This window comes from Giraffa tippelskirchi, chromosome 4 (assembly GCF_054371585.1).
Source record: "Giraffa tippelskirchi isolate mGirTip1 chromosome 4, T2T-mGirTip1v1.2.pri, whole genome shotgun sequence".
NCBI lineage: Eukaryota > Metazoa > Chordata > Mammalia > Artiodactyla > Giraffidae > Giraffa > Giraffa tippelskirchi.
This window is the reverse complement of record NC_137278.1, coordinates 124,538,171-124,556,803: the sequence shown is the minus strand read 5'-3', so window position 1 is coordinate 124,556,803 and position 18,633 is coordinate 124,538,171. Positions and strand designations below refer to the sequence as shown.

Below are 18,633 nucleotides of genomic sequence, written 5' to 3'. Positions count from 1 at the left end.
GACTTCAAACCAGTTTGGAAAACCATCAGAACACTGATTTCAGTTATTTCTGGTTATTAAAATAAGCCCAAATGTTTCAGTTAGGTTACCTTGTTCACTAGTTTTGTTTCTAAAACTTCATCCATTTACAGTGGATTTGATCTTATTACAGTGAGTCTCCTTGAAACAACAACAACAAAAATATGCCGCAAATTCTAGAGCAAAAGATCACCTGGCATTAATTGGTGGCTTTCTTAGATTTTTTCCTTGAAAGTACTCATTTGTAATATACAATATAGGTAATGCTAATGTGTTTATTTTAAAAAAATGAGATTTACTGTATTCATACTATAAAATTTATTTACTAATGAAGAATGTAGACAATTAAAATAATTGTAACATTAGGAATGTAAAAAGTAAACCTGATAACCAATATTAGAAATACAGACATCTCTTATTAACATCACTTTCAGGAAACCAAGTCGCTTGCTCTCTAGTGGTTGAAGCTTTCATATATAATAAGTTTGTATTTCCAGGTTCTTTGGTTATCTTTCTCTTACCTTACTTATTAAATGGTTAAACCATTGTGTTAATAATAGACATTAATTTTCATTTAAAAAATATTAAGTGCATTAAAGCAAATTGCCCAGCTATTATCCATGATCATAGAGAGATCCAGGTTAATGAAACTATATATAACTTCTGTTTGACAGCTTCTCTGGCCAAATACTTTCTATTACAGTAAAAGTAAAAAAATGATTAGCCACCTTCAAAGGTAATTCTGTATTGGTTGTTTGCATTTAACATGATTTTGAAATGTGCTATAGAAGTTGAGAGAAAATGTAGGTATAACTTGCATATCCTTTTTAAATTCAGTAGGATTAAATTATAGAATTTAAAGCCAGTAAGTTCAAGTTTGCAGTGTGCTGTTTCAGACACATAAAATAGGATGCCAACTTTTCAAATGAAGTTGTAAAGTTTTGGATACATTTTGAAAACTAATTTTCAGCCAAAAAAAGACTTGGGGAAGCAGTAGGGGTAGTAAGATAAAAAAAGAATCAAGTTGAAATTTCTAAGAATTATTTAAGTTTAATGACAACAGTGGTAAAAATCGATGTAATCTTAAAACTTCTGGATACGTTCGTTTCCCTTTTTATTTTAGTTTTCTCAATTTTTTTCCTTTCTAGGCCATAATAAGCCAGCTGAGGAGTGAACTTGCCAAAGGCCCCCAGGAAGTTGCTGTGTATGTGCAGGAACTACAAAAACTTAAAAGTTCAGTTAATGAATTAACACAAAAGAATCAGGTGAGAATTTAAAAACTACGTATAATGGTGAATTGATTTTATAAATTTTAAATTCTAATCCTGTGTATGTTATTTATTTATTGGCACAGTACAGTATGGCTTATTTTGTGTTGTTTATTTTTTAGTGTTATTTACATTCACATTGTGTAAAACTAAACTCAGTTATTATTAAACAACTCCCCATTTACTGAATCTCCTGCCCCAAAACCCCTTCTGCTTTCTCTATCTATGAGTTTACTATTCTAAATAACTCATATGAGTGAATTCATACAGTATTTGTCGTCTTGTGCTTGGCTTATTTCACATAGGATATTGTTCTCAAGGTTCATTCATGTTATAACATGTGTCAGAATTTCCTACCTTCTTAAGGTTACATTACATTGTATGTATATATCATATTATCCATCTGTTGCTTCCTTCTTTGTGCTCTTTCTTTTGTGGATAGTGCTGTTTTGAACATGGGTATACAAATATCTATTTGAGATCCTGCTTTCAGTTCTTTTGTGTAAATACCCCAAAGTGGAATTGCTGGATCATACAAGTAATTCTGTGTTCAATTTTTTGAAGAAATCATCATACTGTTTGCCATAGTGGCTGTATCCTTTTAAATTTCCATCAACAATGCACAAGGATTAAACAGTTTCTTCACATCCTTGCCAACATTTGTTATTTTCTGTTTATTATCTCTGTTTTTTTTAAATTTTTTTTAAAATTTTTTATTTTTTTAAAATTTTAATTGGAGGCTGATTACTTTGCAGTATTGTGGTGGTTTTGCCATACATTCACATGAATCAGCCATGGGTGTACATGTGTTCCCCATCCTGACTCTCCTTCCCACCTCCCTCCCCATCCCATCTCTCAGGGTCATCCCAGTGCACCAGTCCTGAGCACCCTGCCTCATGCATCGAACCTGGACTGGCGATCTGTTTCACATATGTTAATATACATGTTTCAATGCTATTCTCTCAAATCATCCCACCCTCGTCTTCTCCCATGGAGTCCAACAGTCTGTTCTTTATATCTGTGTCTCTTTTGCTGTCTCGTGTATAGGGTCATTGTTACCATCTTTCTACTGTTTTTTTTTTTTAATAGTAGCCATCCGAAAGAGTGTTAAGCTGATACTCATCATGATTGATTTGCATTTCCCTAGTGATTAGGATGCTTGAGCATCTTTTCATATGCTTGTTGGCTGTATGATTTTAATTGGGTTGTTTGTGTTCTTGATGTTGAGTTATAAGAGTTCTTTATATGTTTTTGATATTAACCCTTTAATCAGATACATGATTTGCAAATATTTTCTCATTCTTTAGGTTGCCTTTTCACTCTGTTGATTGTGTCTTTTTATAAAGGAAAAAACACTCCCGTTTGTCTCCTCTACTCCTAGTACTGTACTACAGCTTCACTTCTGACATCAGATGTTTAGATGTTCCGTATTTCAACAGTTGTGTAACACCAGCTGTGTGTCCTACCATGTAACTAAATTCTTACACTATTTACCTGTAGCTAGCATCACATTCTATGGATTAAGGGTGAAGTCCTGCAGAACTGTGCCTGAGCACCCCTGAACCTCCCTCCCCAACACATCCCAGTTCAGATACCAATCGAAAGTCCAGCTTGTTACTTGTACTTCTAACCAACTGGTTATAAATGGGAGATTCCCGATTCTCAGCCTCCTGTTTAATTAATTTGCTAGAGTAGCTCCCAAAACTTGGGAAAAATTTTTACATTTTACTTATTAGTGCTGTGCTGTGCTTAGTTGCTCAGTCATGTTTGACTCTCTGCAATCCCATGGACTGGAGCCTGCCAGGCTCCTCTGTCCATGGGGATTCTGCAGACAAGAATACTGGAGTGGATTGCCATGCCCTCCTCCGGGGATCTTCCAAACCCAGGGATTGAACCCAGGTCTCCTCCGTTGCATGAAAATTCTTTACTGTCTGAGCCACCAGTGAAGCCCATGAGTACCGGAGTGGATAGCCTATCCCTTCTCCAGGGGATCTTCCCAACGCAGAAATCAAGCCAGGGTCTCCTGAATTGCAGGTGGATTCTTTACCAGCTGAGCTACCATGGTACTTACTGAGCTATTTCCTAGAGTACTGGCTTATTATAAATGACTGTAACTTAAGAACAGTGAGATGGAAAAGGTGGGTAGGGCAAGATACATGGGAAAGTGTTTGAAGCTTCCATGCTCTCTTTGAGTGCTCTCCAAGTGTTCACCAACTTGGAATGTCTCAAAAACCTTTCTTTCCCTGTGTGGGTGTGATTGATGAAATCTTTGACCACTGGTGATAAATTCAGCATTTTGCCCCTCTTCCCTCCCTAGAGGTCAGGGTGGGACTGAAAGTTCCAGCCCTTTCTTGAAGGTTGGTTCCCCTGCCAACCAACCCCCCATCCTTTGGGATTTCTAAAAATTCTCATTAATACAAACCCAGAGGTGGTTGTAAGGGGCTTCTTATGACTAACAAAGGATACCTTTCTTGCTCTTATCACATAGGGAATTCTTGGGGTTTAGGAGCCTGGATCCAGAAATGGGGACCAAGGCCAAATGAATATTTTATGATATCCCACATTTGATACACAAAAGTTTTAAATTTTATATAATCTAGTTAATCTGTTTTCAGTTTTGTTGCTGAGCTTTTGGTGTCATATCCAAGAAGTTATTGCTAAACTCAGTGTCTTGAAGGTGTCACCTGTTTTCTTCTAATAGTTTTATAGTTTTAACTTAGGTTTAGGTCTTTGATCCATTTTGAATTATTTTTTTAAAGGTAAGGGTCCAGTTTTATTCTTTTGCATATGAAAATCCAGTTTTCCTAGCACCATTTGTTGAAAGGAGTGAGTATCCTTTCCTTACTGAATGGTCTTGGCATGCTTGTTGAAAACTGTTTGACCATGTATGTGAATGTTTATTTCTGGGCTCTTTATTTTTATTCTTTTGGTCTATATATCTTTCTTTATGTCAGTGCCACATTGTTTTGACTACTATATTTTTCAATAAGTTTTGAAGTCAGAAACTGTGAGACCTCCAACTTTGTTCTTAGTCTGTATTCTGTAATGTTAATATTTTCCACTTTGTTTCTTTAAAGATGAGCAACAGATAATAGTTTTGGAGGTAGGGTAGGTATTGGTATTAATTTATTTCCCCCATGTCTTTCCTTTTTGGTGGCAGAGAAATAGGGAGTTATTAAGTCTTTTTATTCAAAAGTATTGTGCATTTGTTAGCTTTGTCTTAACAACTTAATTAAATAACAGGACAGATGGATTCTCATATCTGCTTTTACATTTAATCTGTTGTGGTATATTTGAAGTGTGTTAAAATTTAGTCTAACTGATGTGTAGTGTAGTTGGAAAAGGAAGGCCTGTCTTAATAGCCTTTTCAGATAATTGTAGCTATAATTGTTTGATACTACACTGAAACCAGATAAAATATAGTTTCTCAAAAGTTAATTTCAATGTAGAATCTGAAACCATATCAGTGCAATTTTTGTACTTTGTAACATTAAAATTTTTTCTTCTGTCTTGACTTTTGAGTGGATCTTTCCTGGGCACGGTTTTGTAATATGCATTAGTCATGTGGAAAATATTGGTTCACTGAATTAGGCAGAGTTTTTCCAAATGTTAACACATTTCATTGTATTCTGGTGGTTTAGTTGCTCAGTCGTGTCCAACTCTTGTGGCCCCATGGACTGTGGCCTCCCCTAAGCTCCTCTGTCCATGGGATTTCCAAGGCAGAAATACTGGAGTGGGTAGCCATTTCCTTCTCCAGAGAATATTCCTGGCCCAGAAATCAAACCCACGTCTCTTGTGTTGCAGACGGTCTCTTGTATTGCAGGTGGATTCTTTACCAACTGAGCCACCAGGGAAGCCCATTTCATTGTATAATAAAAAACAAATCACATTTGTCAATATCACTGTCAATGTTGGAATATGCTTTAAGTATAAGAAGTGTGAAGCTCGTGGTGACGGATGCGAGTTTTCTAAAATTCTAAACTTCCTTTGAAAGCTTGAATTTTATCATTGGCAGCCAATACTGTAGTTCTATCCTTTGAAATGACTGGTTCTCTTCCTTCCCATAGTTTATTGGTCATTCTTGTTACATTCTTTACATTAAAAATGGTATTTCATAGAAAAAAGCAACTAGCTATGTTGACAACTATATTATTTGGTATGCAGCAGAAGTGATGCATATATACTTCCTATTTATTCACACAATTTTTTCTTTTTTCTTGCTATTTCAGGTACTGCAGCTACAAACATTTTCATAAAAATCTCATGCATTTGTGTAAGAATTTCTGTTTTATACCCTCATGTGAAATTGCTGGGTTATGAGCTATATATGTGCTCAAATTTACTAGGCTATCCCAAACTGTTTTCCAAAGTAACTATACCAGTTTACCATTGTCCATTTCTCCATCACCTCTTGGTGCTGACTGATTTTTAAAATTTAATCTTTTTTATGGCTTATAAAAGCCTCATTGCCTCCCTCTTTTTAAAAAACATGTTTTTTTTATTGGAAGATAATTGCTTTATAACGTTGTGCTGGTTTCTGCCATACGTCAACATGAATCAGCCACAGGGATACATATGTCTGCTCTGTCTTGAACCTCCCTCCCATCTCCCTCCCCATCCCACCCCTCTAGGTTGTCTCAGAGCACTGGATTGAGCTCCCTGTGCCACACAGCAATTCCCATTGCCTATCTGTTTTACATATGGCAATGTATATGTTTCCATGCTACTCTCTGTATCCATCCTGCCCTCTCCTTCCCTGCTTCCTTTTTTACCTCCTGTCTATGTGTAGAAAATACCCACGTAGACTTTAATTTTATCTTTGTCTCTCAGTTTGATTTTAATTTCTTTGAGATCAGAGTTGACTTTCTACCTCTTGGAAACTGACCAGAGTTGTGCACGCAATAGATGTCTATGATCAGTGTAATTTATTTTGTATTTCTGAGGCATTAAGCTGTTAGTAAAGGATAATGAAGCACAGATTGTGTGTATGTGTATATATATATTCACAAATGCATACATAGTTACACAGTATTAAAGGAAGTACTGTGTCTTATGAATAATACATGGAATCAAGATGATTTAGTATGGTAAAATGGGAATAGTTTTGATTAGGGAAAAAGAATTTTCTACTAATCTTCCTAATCTTTACATAAGTGAGATTTCACAATTTTTTTCTTTTCAAAGTGTTTTCCTGTTTAGAATTTTTTCACCAGCAAGTACAGAGGTGCATCTGCTTTTTTTTTCCTATTATCCTTGCTAATTGTCTCTCCTCCCTCTCCTCACCCTTGTCTTTGGCAAACCATAATTGTTGATAGGGGTAATATCTAAGTGTTATGAATTTAGAGATCTTGTGCCTGGTCTCTTGAAGGCTATTAATGAAATGCCTTGGATATGTTTTGTGGGTCATAGGCAGGAGGAGCCGCCGTGAGTAGATACCCCTTATCCAAGGTAAGGAGCAGCGGCTGCACTTTGCTGGAGCAGCCGTGAAGATATACCCCACATCCAAGGTAAGAGAAACCCAAGTAAGACGGTAGGTGTTGCGAGAGAGCATCAGAAGGCAGACACACTGAAACTATAATCACAGAAAACTAGCCAATCTGATCACACGGACCACAGCCTTCTCTATCTCACAAACTAAGCCATGCCATGTGGGGCCTCCCAAGACGGACGGGTCATGGTGGAGAGGTCTGACAGAATGTGGTCCGCTGGAGAAGGGCATGGCAAACCACTTCAGTATTCTTGCCTTGAGAACCCCATGAACAGTATGAAAAGGCAAAAAGATAGGACACTGAAAGATGAACTCTCCAGGTCGGTTGGTGCCCAGTATGCTACTGGAGATCAGTGGAGAAATAACTCCAGGAAGAATGATGGGATGGAGCCAGAGCAAAAACAATACCCAGCTGTGGATATGACTGGTGATAGAAGCAAAGTCCGATGCTGTAAAGAGCAATATTGCATAGGAACCTGGAATGTTAGGTCCATGAATCAAGGCAACTTGGAAGTTGTCAAACAGGAGATGGCAAGAGTGAATGTCGACATTCTAGAAATCAGCAAACTAACATGGACTGGAATGGGTGAATTTAACTCAGATGACCATTATATCTACTACTGTGGGCAGGTATCCCTTAGAAGAAATGGAGTCGCCATCATGGTCAACAAAAGAGACTGAAATGCAGTACTTGAATGCAATCTCAAAAACGACAGAATGATCTCTGTTTGTTTCCAAGGTAAACCATTCAATATCACAGTAATCCAAGTCTATGCCCCGACCAGTAATGCTGAAGAAGCTGAACTTGAACAGTTCTATGAAGACCTGCAAGACCTACTAGAACTAACACCCAAAAAAAGATGCCCTTTTCATTATAGGGGACAGGAATGCAAAAGTAGGAAGTCAGGAAACACCTGGCATAACAGGCAAATTTGGCCTTGGAGTACAGAATGAAGCAGGGCAAAGGCTAATAGAGTGTTGCCAAGAGAACACACTGGTCATAGCAAACACCCTCTTCCAACAACACAAGAGAAGACTCTACACATGGACATCACCAGATGGTCAACACCAAAATCAGATTGATTATATTCTTTGCAGCCAAAGATGGAGAAGCTCTATACATTCAGCAAAAACAAGACCGGGAGTGGACTGTGGCTCAGATCATGAACTGCTTATTGCCAAATTCAGACTTAAATTGAAGAAAGTAGGGAAAACCACTAGACCATTCAGGTATGACCTAAATCAAATCCTTTATGATTATACAGTGGAAGTGACAAATAGATTTAAGGGACTAGGTCTGATAGAGTGCCTGATGAACTATGCACAGGGTTCGTGACATTGTACAGGAGATAGGGATCAAGACCATCCCCATGGAAAAGAAATGCAAAAAAGCAAAATGGCTGTCTGAGGTGGCCTTACAAATAGCTGAGAAAAGAAGAGAAGTGAAAAGCAAAGGAGAAAAGGAAAGATATTCCCATCTGAATGCAGAGTTCAGAGAATAGTAAGGAGAGATAAGAAAGCCTTCCTCAGTGATCAATGCAAAGAAATAAAGGAAAACAACAGATTGGGAAAGACTAGGGATCTCTTCAAGAAAATTAGAGATACCAAAGGAACATTTCATGCAAAGATGGGCTCGATAAAGGACAGAAATGTTATGGACCTAACAGAAGCAGAAGATATTAAGAAGAGGTGGCAAGAATACACAGAAGAACTGTACAAAAAAGATCTTCATGACGAGATAATCACGATGGTGTGATCACTCACCTAGAGCCAGACATCCTGGAATGTGAAGTGAAGTGGACCTTAGAAAGCATCACTACGAACAAAGCTAGTGGAGGTGATGGAATTACAGTTGAGCTATTTCAAATCCTGAAAGATGATGCTGTGAAAGTGCTGCACTCAATATGCCAGCAAATGTGGAAAACTCAGTAGTGGCCACAGGACTGGAAGAGGTCAGTTTTCAATCCAATCCCAAAGAAAGGCAATGCCAAAGAATGCTCAAACTACCCCACAATTGCACTTATCTCACACGCTAGTAAAGTAATGCTCAAAATTCTCCAAGCCAGGCTTCAGCAATACGTGAACTGTGAACTTCGAGATGTTCAAGCTGGTTTTAGAAAAGGCAGAGGAACCAGACATCAAATTGCCAACATCCGCTGGATCATCGAAAAAGCAAGAGAGTTCCAGAAAAACATCTATTTCTGCTTTATTGACTATGCCAAAGCCTTTGACTGTGTGGATCACAATAAACTGTGGAAAATTCTGAAAGAGATGGGAATACCAGAACATCAGCCCTGTCTCTTGAGAAACCTGTATGCAGGTCAGGAAGCAACAGTTAGAACTGGACATGGAACAAGAGACTGGTTCCAAATAGGAAAAGGAGTACGTCAAGGCTGTATATTGTCACCCTGCTTATTTAACTTATATGCAGAGTACATCATGAGAAACGCTGGGCTGGAGGAAGCACCAGCTGGAATCAAGATTGCCAGGAGAAATATCAATAACCTGAGATATGCAGATGACACCACCCTTATGGCAGAAAGTGAAGAAGAACTAAAGAGCCTCTTGGTGAAAGTGAAAGAGGAGAGTGAAAAAGTTGGCTTAAAGCTCAACATTCAGAAAACTAAGATCATGGCATCTGGTCCCATCACTTCATGGGAAATAGATGGGGAAACAGTGGAAACAGTGTCAGACTTTATTTTTTTGGGCTCCAAAATCACTGCTGATGGTGATTGCAGCCATGAAATTAAAAGACACTTAATCCTTGGAAGGAAGGTGATGACCAACCTAGATAGCATATTGAAAAGCAGAGACACTACTTTGCCAACAAATGTCTGTCTAGTCAAGGCTATGGTTTTTCCAGTGGTCATGTATGGATGTGAGAGTTGGACTGTGAAGAAAGCTGAGTGCCAAAGAATTGATGCTTTTGAACTGTGATGTTGGAGAAGACTCTTGAGAGTCCCTTGGACTACAAGGAGATCCAACCAGTCCATCCTAAAGGAGATCAGTCCTGGGTGTTCATTGGAAGGACTGATGTTGAAGCTGAAACTCCAATACTTTGGCCACCTCATGCGAAGAGGTGACTCATTGGAAAAGACCCTGATGCTGGGAAGGATTTGGGGCAGGAGGAGAAGGGGACGACAGAGGCTGGATGGCATCACTGATTCTATGGATATGGGTTTGGGTAGACTCAGGGAGTTGGTGATGGACAGGGAGGCCTGGCGTGCTGCGATTCATGGGGTTGCAAAGAGTCGGACACGACTGGGCGACTGAACTGAACTGAATATGATTAATATAGGTCATTGTCAGAGACTGAGTTATATTTTGGGTCTCACCCCTCACCCATTTTCCATCCTTTGTTGTTCTCCCTCTCCGCTTTCCGATAGTCTCAGATTTAAGGTGATCATAGGCCAAAGCAGAAGCCAGTTATGACAAGTGGTTGTATTGCTACGTATTACCACTGTATTGCAAAGTGGTATATTGATCCAAACAGTATAAAGCAGTTATCAAAGGCATGCCACTGACTGGCTGTGGCACACAGTCTCCAGTGTCCAATTCCTCTTTTGCTAAGAAGTACTGTTATACTTATTTGCCTGTTAGGGTGATATGAGCACTGAAAAAAAAATTTAATCGCTGTTAAAGTGCTTAGATCGCTGCCTGGCTTTCAGTAAGCACCTCAGTTTATATTTCTTATTACTGTTTTTGTTAATTGCGTAAGTTTTGTGATGCAGAGTTGAGTTAAGACCAAGGTGGGTGTTTTCCTAACTTATTGCCTAGTAAATCAGGAAAGACTGTTGAAGACATAAATAACTTTTTAGCTTAGTTTTTAAGAATGCTTAGGAGTGTATCACATGGCAGAGGGTTATAATGGTATTTCATTTTGAGAGCTACATATACTGAAGGTAGGGGGACATGTAAAAGCACAAGATACAAAATGTTGGAGAGCTACAGGTAGCTCAGTTTGTTCTTTCTCACAAAGCTGTTTTGAGGAACAGATGAGACCCTTGAAACCACTGTGTAAGGTATCAAGCAGTTAAAAATGACACTCTTTTTGCATTTCTTCTTGTTCCTGGGGCTAGATGCGTGTGAATTGTTATTGTTTAGTTGCTCAGTGATGTCTGACTGTTTTGTGACCCCCAGAACTGCAGACTACCAGGCTCCTGTATCTGTGGGATTTTCAGTTCAGTTCAGTTGCTTAGTCATGTCCAACCCTTTGTGACCCCATGAGTCGCAGCACGCCAGGCCTCCCTGTCCATCAGCAATTCCTGGAGTCCACCCAAACCCATGTCCAGTGAGTCAGTGATGCCATCTAACCATCTCATTCTCTGTCGTCCCCTTCTCCTCCTGCCCTCAATCTTTCCCAGCATCAGGGTCTTTTCAAATGAGTAAGCTCTTCGCCTCAGGTCGCCAGAGTATTGGAGTTTCAGCTTCAGCATGAGTCCTTCCAACGAACACCCAGGGCTGATCTTCTTTAGGATGGACTGGTTGGATCTCCCTGCAGCCCAAGGGACTCTTCAAGCTTCTTCTCCAACACCACAGTTCAAAAGCATCAATTCTTCAGCGCTCAGCTTTCTTCACCGTCCAACTCTCACATCCATACATGACCACTGGAAAAACCATAGCCTTGGCTAGACGGACCTTTGTTGACAAAATGATGTCTCTGCTTTTTAATATGCTATCTTGGTTGGTCTTAACTTTCATTCCAAGGAGTAAGCGTCTTTTAATTTCATGGCTGCTATCACCATGTGTATGGGATTTTACAGGCAAGAATACCGGAATGGGTTGCTATTTCTTCCTTCTCCAAGGGATCTTCCCAACCCACGCATTGAACCTGCATGTCTTGCATTGCAGGTGGATTCCTTACTGCTGAGCCTCCAGGGAAGCTGAACAAGTGAATAACACAGCCTAATACAGGCTCTGTATCAGGCTCTGATCTCTGTTCGTTTCCAAGGCAAACCATTCAATATCACGGTAATCCAAGTCTATGCCCCGACCAGTAACGTCAAAGAAGCTGAAGTTGAACAGTTCTATGAAGACCTACAAGACCTTCTAGAACTAACACCCAAAAAAGATGTCCTTTTCATTATAGGGGACTGGAATGCAAAAGTAGGAAGTCAAGAAACACCTGGCGTAACAGGCAAGTTTGGCCTTGGAGTACAGAATGAAGCAGGGCAAAGGCTAATAGAGTTTTGCCACGAGAACGCACTGGTAATAACAAACACCCTATTCCAACAACACAAGAGACGACTCTACATGTGGACATCACCAGATGGTCAACACCAAAATCAGATTGATTATATTCTTTGCAGCCAAAGGTGGAGAAGCTCTATGCAGTCAGCAAAAACAAGACCAGGAGCAGACTGTTGCTCAGATCATGAACTGCTTATTGCCAAATTCAGACTTAAAGTGAAGAAAGTAGGGAAAACCACTAGTCCATTCAGGTATGACCTAGATCAAATCCCTTATGAGTATACAGTGGAAGTGACAAATAGATTTAAGGGACTAGACCTGATGGACAGAGTGCCTGATGAACTATGGACAGAGGTTCGTGACATTGTACAGAAGACAGGGATCAAGAAAATCCCCATGGAAAAGAAATGCAAAAAAGCAAAATGACTGTCTGAGGAGGCCTTACAGATAACTGGGAAGAGAAGAGAAGCGAAAAGCAAAGGAGAAAAGGAAAGATATTCCCATCTGAATGCAGAGTTCCAAAGAATTCCAAGGAGAGATAAGAAAGCCTTCCTCAGTGATCAGTGCAAAGAAATAGAGGAAAACAACAGATTGGGAAAGACTAGGGATCTCTTCAAGAAAATTAGAGATACCAAAGGAACATTTCATGCAAAGATAGGCTCGATAAAGGACAGAAATGTTATGGACCTAACAGAAGCAGAAGATATTAAGAAGAGGTGGCAAGAATACAGAGAAGAACTGTACAAAAAAGATCTTCACGACCCAGATAATCATGATGGTGTGATCACTCACCTAGAGCCAGACATCCTGGAATGTGAAGTGAAGTGGGCCTTAGAAAGCATCACTACGAACAAAGCTAGTGGAGGTGATGGAATTCCAGTTCAGCTATTTCAAATCCTGAAAGATGATGTTGTGAAAGTGCTGCACTCGATATGCCAGCAAATGTGGAAAACTCAGCAGTGGCCACAGGACTGGAAGAGGTCAGTTTTCAATCCAATCCCAAAAAAAGGCAATGCCAAAGAATGCTCGAACTACCGCACAATTGCACTCATCTCACACGCTAGTAAAGTAATGCTCAAAATTCTCCAAGCCAGGCTTTAGCAATACGTGAACCGTGAACTTCGAGATGTTCAAGCTGGTTTTAGAAAAGGCAGAGGAACCAGAGATCAAATTGCCAACATCCGCTGGATCATCGAAAAAGCAAGAGAGTTCCAGAAAAACATCTATTTCTGCTTTATTGACTATGCCAAAGCCTTTGACTGTGTGGATCACAATAAACTGTGGAAAATTCTGAAAGAGATGGGAATATCAGACCATCTGACCTGTCTTGTGAGAAACCTGTATGCAAGTCAGGAAGCAACAGTTAGAACTGGACATGGAACAAGAGACTGGTTCCAAATAGGAAAAGGAGTACGTCAAGGCTGTATATTGTCACCCTGCTTATTTAACTTATATGCAGAGTACATCATGAGAAACACTGGGCTGGAAGAAACACAAGCTGGAATCAAGATTGCCAGGAGAAATATCAATAACCTGAGATATGCAGATGACACCACCCTTATGGCAGAAAGTGAAGAAGAACTAAAGAGCCTCTTGGTGAAAGTGAAAGAGGAGAGTGAAAAAGTTGGCTTAAAGCTCAACATTCAGAAAACTAAGATCATGGCATCTGGTCCCATCACTTCATGGGAAATAGATGGGGAAACAGTGGAAACAGTGTCAGACTTTATTTTTTTGGGCTCCAAAATCGCTGCTGATGGTGTTTGCAGCCATGAAATTAAAAGACACTTACTCCTTGGAAGGAAGGTGATGACCAACCTAGATAGCATATTTAAAAGCAGAGACATTGCTTTGCCAACAAAAGTCCGTCTAGTCAAGGCTATGGTTTTTCCAGTGGTCATGTATGGATGTGAGAGTTGGACGGTGAAGAAAGCTGAGCGCCGAAGAATTGATGCTTTTGAACTGTGGTGTTGGAGAAGACTCTTGAGAGTCCCTTGGACTGCAAGGAGATCCAATCAATCCATCCTAAAAGAGATCAATCCTGGTTGTTCATTGGAAGGTCTGATGTTGAAGCTGAAACTCCAATACTTTGGCCACCTCATGCGAAGGGTTGACTCAATGGAAAAGACCCTGATGCTGGGTAGGATTTGGGGCGGGAGGAGAAGGGGACAACAGAGGATGAGATGGTTGGATGGCATCACCGATTCTATGGACATGGGTTTGGGTAGACTCCGGGAATTGGTGATGAACAGAGAGGCCTGGCATGCTGCAATTCATGGGGTCGCAAAGAGTCGGACATGACTGAGCGACTGAAGTGAACTGAACTTATACAGGGAAATTGCCCCTCAAGAAAACGTGTTGAAAGAGCAGTTGATGAGGAAGTGAAAAGAGAACGGACATTCAGAAGGATAGAATTTTGCTTACTCAAATAATTATGAATTATGCTTAATATTTGTTGTATCATTTAAACTTGAATAGTATATATTTTGGGGAGCAGGAATTGATTCACTGTGTGTCTGAATTTTGTTGTGAAAAATATTTGACTTAATCATACGTAGCATGTGACTCTGCCACCTGGCCAAGTCATATCAGATTCTTTTAATGTTAACTTCTTCATCCACAGAATAGGGATGATAATGTCTATTTCATCTTTTGTTGTAAGGTTAATATGGAATTTGCAATTATATTTTCTTTAATGGGATTCTGCTATACTTACAAAATTCGATCTTCAAAAACCTTGTATTCACTGACTCTGCCTCAGATTCCACGAGAAGGCCATAGTAAGAATGAAAATTTTGTGAGAGTAAATATAGTTATATAATATGCCATAACCTCTGGGTACTCTTTAATTTACATATAAAAATATATAATGTGAGTGGATTGGGTTCTTTTTAAAAGACAGTGGCTTTCTGTGCAGTTAAACAGAAAGATTACTTTTTTAGAATAAGTGAATTTTAAATAGTCAATGGTTAAGTATTTTTGCTTCTTAAAGAATGAAACTGTCTGAGGGGGTCATTTATGTATAGAACTGGTAGGATTACTTGATCACTTTTTAAGTAAGACTGTGAGGAAGAAGACTCACTACCTCATTACTGACCTTAATTTTTGTCGCATGTTTTACAGTTATATCCTCTCCAAGTTCTTAGTATTTGTGAGCATAGTTGCTTTCATAAAATTTAGTAACTTAGAATTTTCTGTAAAAAGGTGTAAAACATTCAAAATGATCCACGAATAGGCTTAATTTAGCTTATGAATTTGAAAATAAATATTATTTTCTTAAAAGAAAATGTGTAAAATTAAGAAAGATGTGGAGTTACTAATGAGTAAGACAAAAAAATGCTTATAAAAAGAGAATTTTCCTAAGCAGCAATTTGACTGAAAATTATTATTATTCTTTTGCTTGTCTTTTGGCTTCACCCTATTGTTTGTTTGTTTCTGTTGGTTGGTCAAGACACATCTCTTGGCTAATTTTGCCATAACCTCTGGGTGCTCTTGTTATTTTATCTCCCATCTTATTTTTCTCACATATAGTTCATCAGCTTTCTGACACTGTTTATTTCTGTTTGATAATTTACATTAATGAACTTTTTCTTAGACAAGTGTTCAAGAACCATGACTGCTGTTTTTCTGGTGCCTAAACTTACTACTCCCCTTGAAGTAATAGTATTTGCTGCGTCCCCTTATGCAACTTCTTTGTCTGTTCCTTTATGTCTTTTTGTACATGAGTCATGAACACTTATTACTTAACTCCATTTGCCACTTTACCAAGTTCAGACTTTGTTTTCAGGTGACTGTAACTTACTAGTTAGCCCTACCCGACTTTGCTCTTTTCATTTTTTAAAAAATTGTGCACTCAAGAAATTTAATGCAGCTTTTGTAACTAATCTGTGTTTGCTTGTGCATTATGTTTTGACTTTCTTAGAAAATGTTTTTTTAAATGTGTGTTTTTAAAGGCCAGAGGCTTTGCCTGTCCTCTACTATTTCTGTACTATCCCCTTCTAGCACACTGCATATAAAAAGTGAATATAATAAGTGTTCACAAATGACTCTGACTCATCAGGCATTTATAGTGACTTCTTACCCTGGCTGTCTTTCTTATAGAAATGAGTCAGAATTCTGATCCATGTCTCATATGTAAATATCTTAACTAAAAATACTCAATTCTAAAAACTCCCCTTTGACTAGGCTTTGACATTTGATTAGGCTGACTGACCCAGATCTTTGATTGGAGGTATATTTTGTACTTGATAGTATTGAGTAAAATAACAAAAAATAAGGTAGGTAAGTGATGTTTTTTAGATCACTGTTTTACACACCTAGAAAGAAATTTGAATAAGTCTTAAACTTGTGCATCTTAAGAATGGTGTTCATCAAGAAGAGCAAAAATGAGGGATCAGTAGAATTAAGCATACTAGAGCAGTAAATAGTATTGTTATGCTAAAGCTCTTACCAGCTATGAAATTGCAAAGCCAAAAATCAGAATTGCCATACTGTTTTTTAAAATAATTTTTAATAGCAAAGGGCTAGTTTTAATTTTTAATTCAAATGGGAGATTATAAATATGTTACATAGCCTAAAGAATCTAGTTAGTAGATTTTAGTGTTTTCATTTTGTGCCAAAATTTTGTTGGTAACCCTTAAATTATATTAGTAGAGCTTAGTGAAGTTGACCAATAATAAGACCATAAGTTAGTATATAACAATTAAATTCTTCTCGTTTAAAATATTTTCACTGTTTTTGTATTATACTATTGACTAAAACATTTAGTAAGAAATGATACTGCTCTAAAAGTTTGAATAATTGGAACAATTAAAAATATTAGGAAAGGAAAAAAATTGTTAAATTGATATTTCAGAACTTGACTGAAAAGTTGCAGAAGAAAGAACTGGACTATACTCAGTTAGAAGAGAAACATAATGAAGAATGTATGAGTAAAAAGAATATACAAGCAAGCCTTCATCAAAAAGACCTGGATTGTCAACAGCTTCAGTCAAGGTTATCTGCATCTGAAACCTCACTGCAGAGAATACAGGCAGAACTAGTTGAAAAGGGAGAAGCTACTCAAAAGCTCAAAGAAGAATTATCAGAAGTCGAGACCAAGTACCAACATCTTAAGGCAGAGTTTAAACAGCTACAACAACAGAGAGAAGAAAAGGATCAGCATGGGTTACAACTGCAAAGTGAAATTAATCAAGTAAGAGCTGTTACTTTTATTTACTGTACTTCCTCCTATGGTTTCTTCTTGTGTCTTATGGTTGTTTGATCGTAATATAGCTCATCAAAAAATTGTCATTTAAAAAAAACTATCTCTTAATTTTTACATCCTGTCGTATTGAGTCAGATCTCATTTCAGCTCCCGCTAAAATGATAGTATCTCTCATATAGTATTGTTGTGCATTGTTTATTGGTTAATACATGCAAATTGCTTAAGATGATACCTGTCACATGGTAGGTACTCAGCAGGTATTAGTTATTGTAATAATTCATATTGTTGATCATAAAATTAAAATGAAAAATTGAAACATTTTTGTCTTTTTTTTCTTGTTACTAATTTAAAAAATATACTTACTGTTAAACCAATAATATAAAAATTAGATATTTTAAGAGAAAACAAATTAGTTCTAACAACTATTCTTTATTAACTTTTTTTATATAAATAATGTCTATCAGATGAAGTTTAATGGAAGTTTTGACTTTGCTATTAACTTACGAATTTTGTATTCTAATTATTTCTTATAGGTACCATTAAAAATTAGTAGGCAAATGGAAATTTGAGGGAGATTAAAGTCGTCAGCCACTTTTTTGAAAATTTTCAACTATTTTTACTTAAAAGGCAGTGATATTTGCTTCTGTGGCATTAATCCTGTTTTCTTAGCCTGAGATACTCTTCCTGTTTCTCTTCTCCTTGGTAAATACTACTTCACTTGTCATGTTTCCAGAAATCTTTTTCTACATATTGCCCCTTCTCACCACCACCCGACTCCAGAGATGGCTTAAGCATGTACATATCTTGATTACTTTACTTGTCGTAGTCTAGCACATTATCATAACTTAGGTATCTTCACTAGACTCTAAACTCTTTGAGTGCAAAGACCATGTTTTATTTATTTTTTATCCCAGCTACCTGACATATTGCTTGTCAGCAGATGTTTAATGAGTAAGTAAGTGAATGAATAAATGCAGGCATTCATAATAGAAGGAAACATAAGCTTGGGGATATCAATGAATAAATTAAATATGACTTGGATATTTGCCTTTCAGTTCAAATATACAGACTAGGCGTTTATGGTTTCTTGTTTTTTTTTTTTTTGCTGTTTAAAAATGTATTTATTCTTTTATATTTATTTTAGCTGTAGTCCATGCATACAATCATGTCAAAAATTTACACGACATTTATGGTTTCTAAAAGATACGATACCTTGTTTATTAGAAGATACAGAGATGGAAAAGGAAATAGGACCTATCTTAAATGATTTTGTAAATCTCATTGAGGTGCAAGGCAAGTACTATCCTATTGCGGTGAATATGAAAATTAAAATAAAATGATTCCATATACTATTGGAATTAGGAAGAGTTCCTCTCTTGCTTTCTTTCCCCTATAGTACTTTATATTGTATAATTATTTATCTGTTAATGTGATCAAGAAAAGCTTGTTGTGAGAAAGAGGTGGTG

General features: G+C 37.8%; 1 protein-coding gene across 5 annotated transcripts in view; it reads left to right on the top strand.

The window, feature by feature from the left end:
- Positions 1-18,633, top strand: part of EEA1 (early endosome antigen 1) — a 133,163-nt gene that overhangs the window by 64,587 nt on the left and 49,943 nt on the right. For all 5 annotated transcript variants that reach the window (XM_081592122.1, XM_081592121.1, XM_081592120.1 and 2 more), the window contains 2 exons: positions 1,167-1,283; positions 16,817-17,155. In XM_081592122.1, the coding sequence (XP_081448248.1) occupies positions 1,167-1,283; positions 16,817-17,155 (456 nt within the window). The remainder of the gene's footprint in view (positions 1-1,166; positions 1,284-16,816; positions 17,156-18,633) is intronic.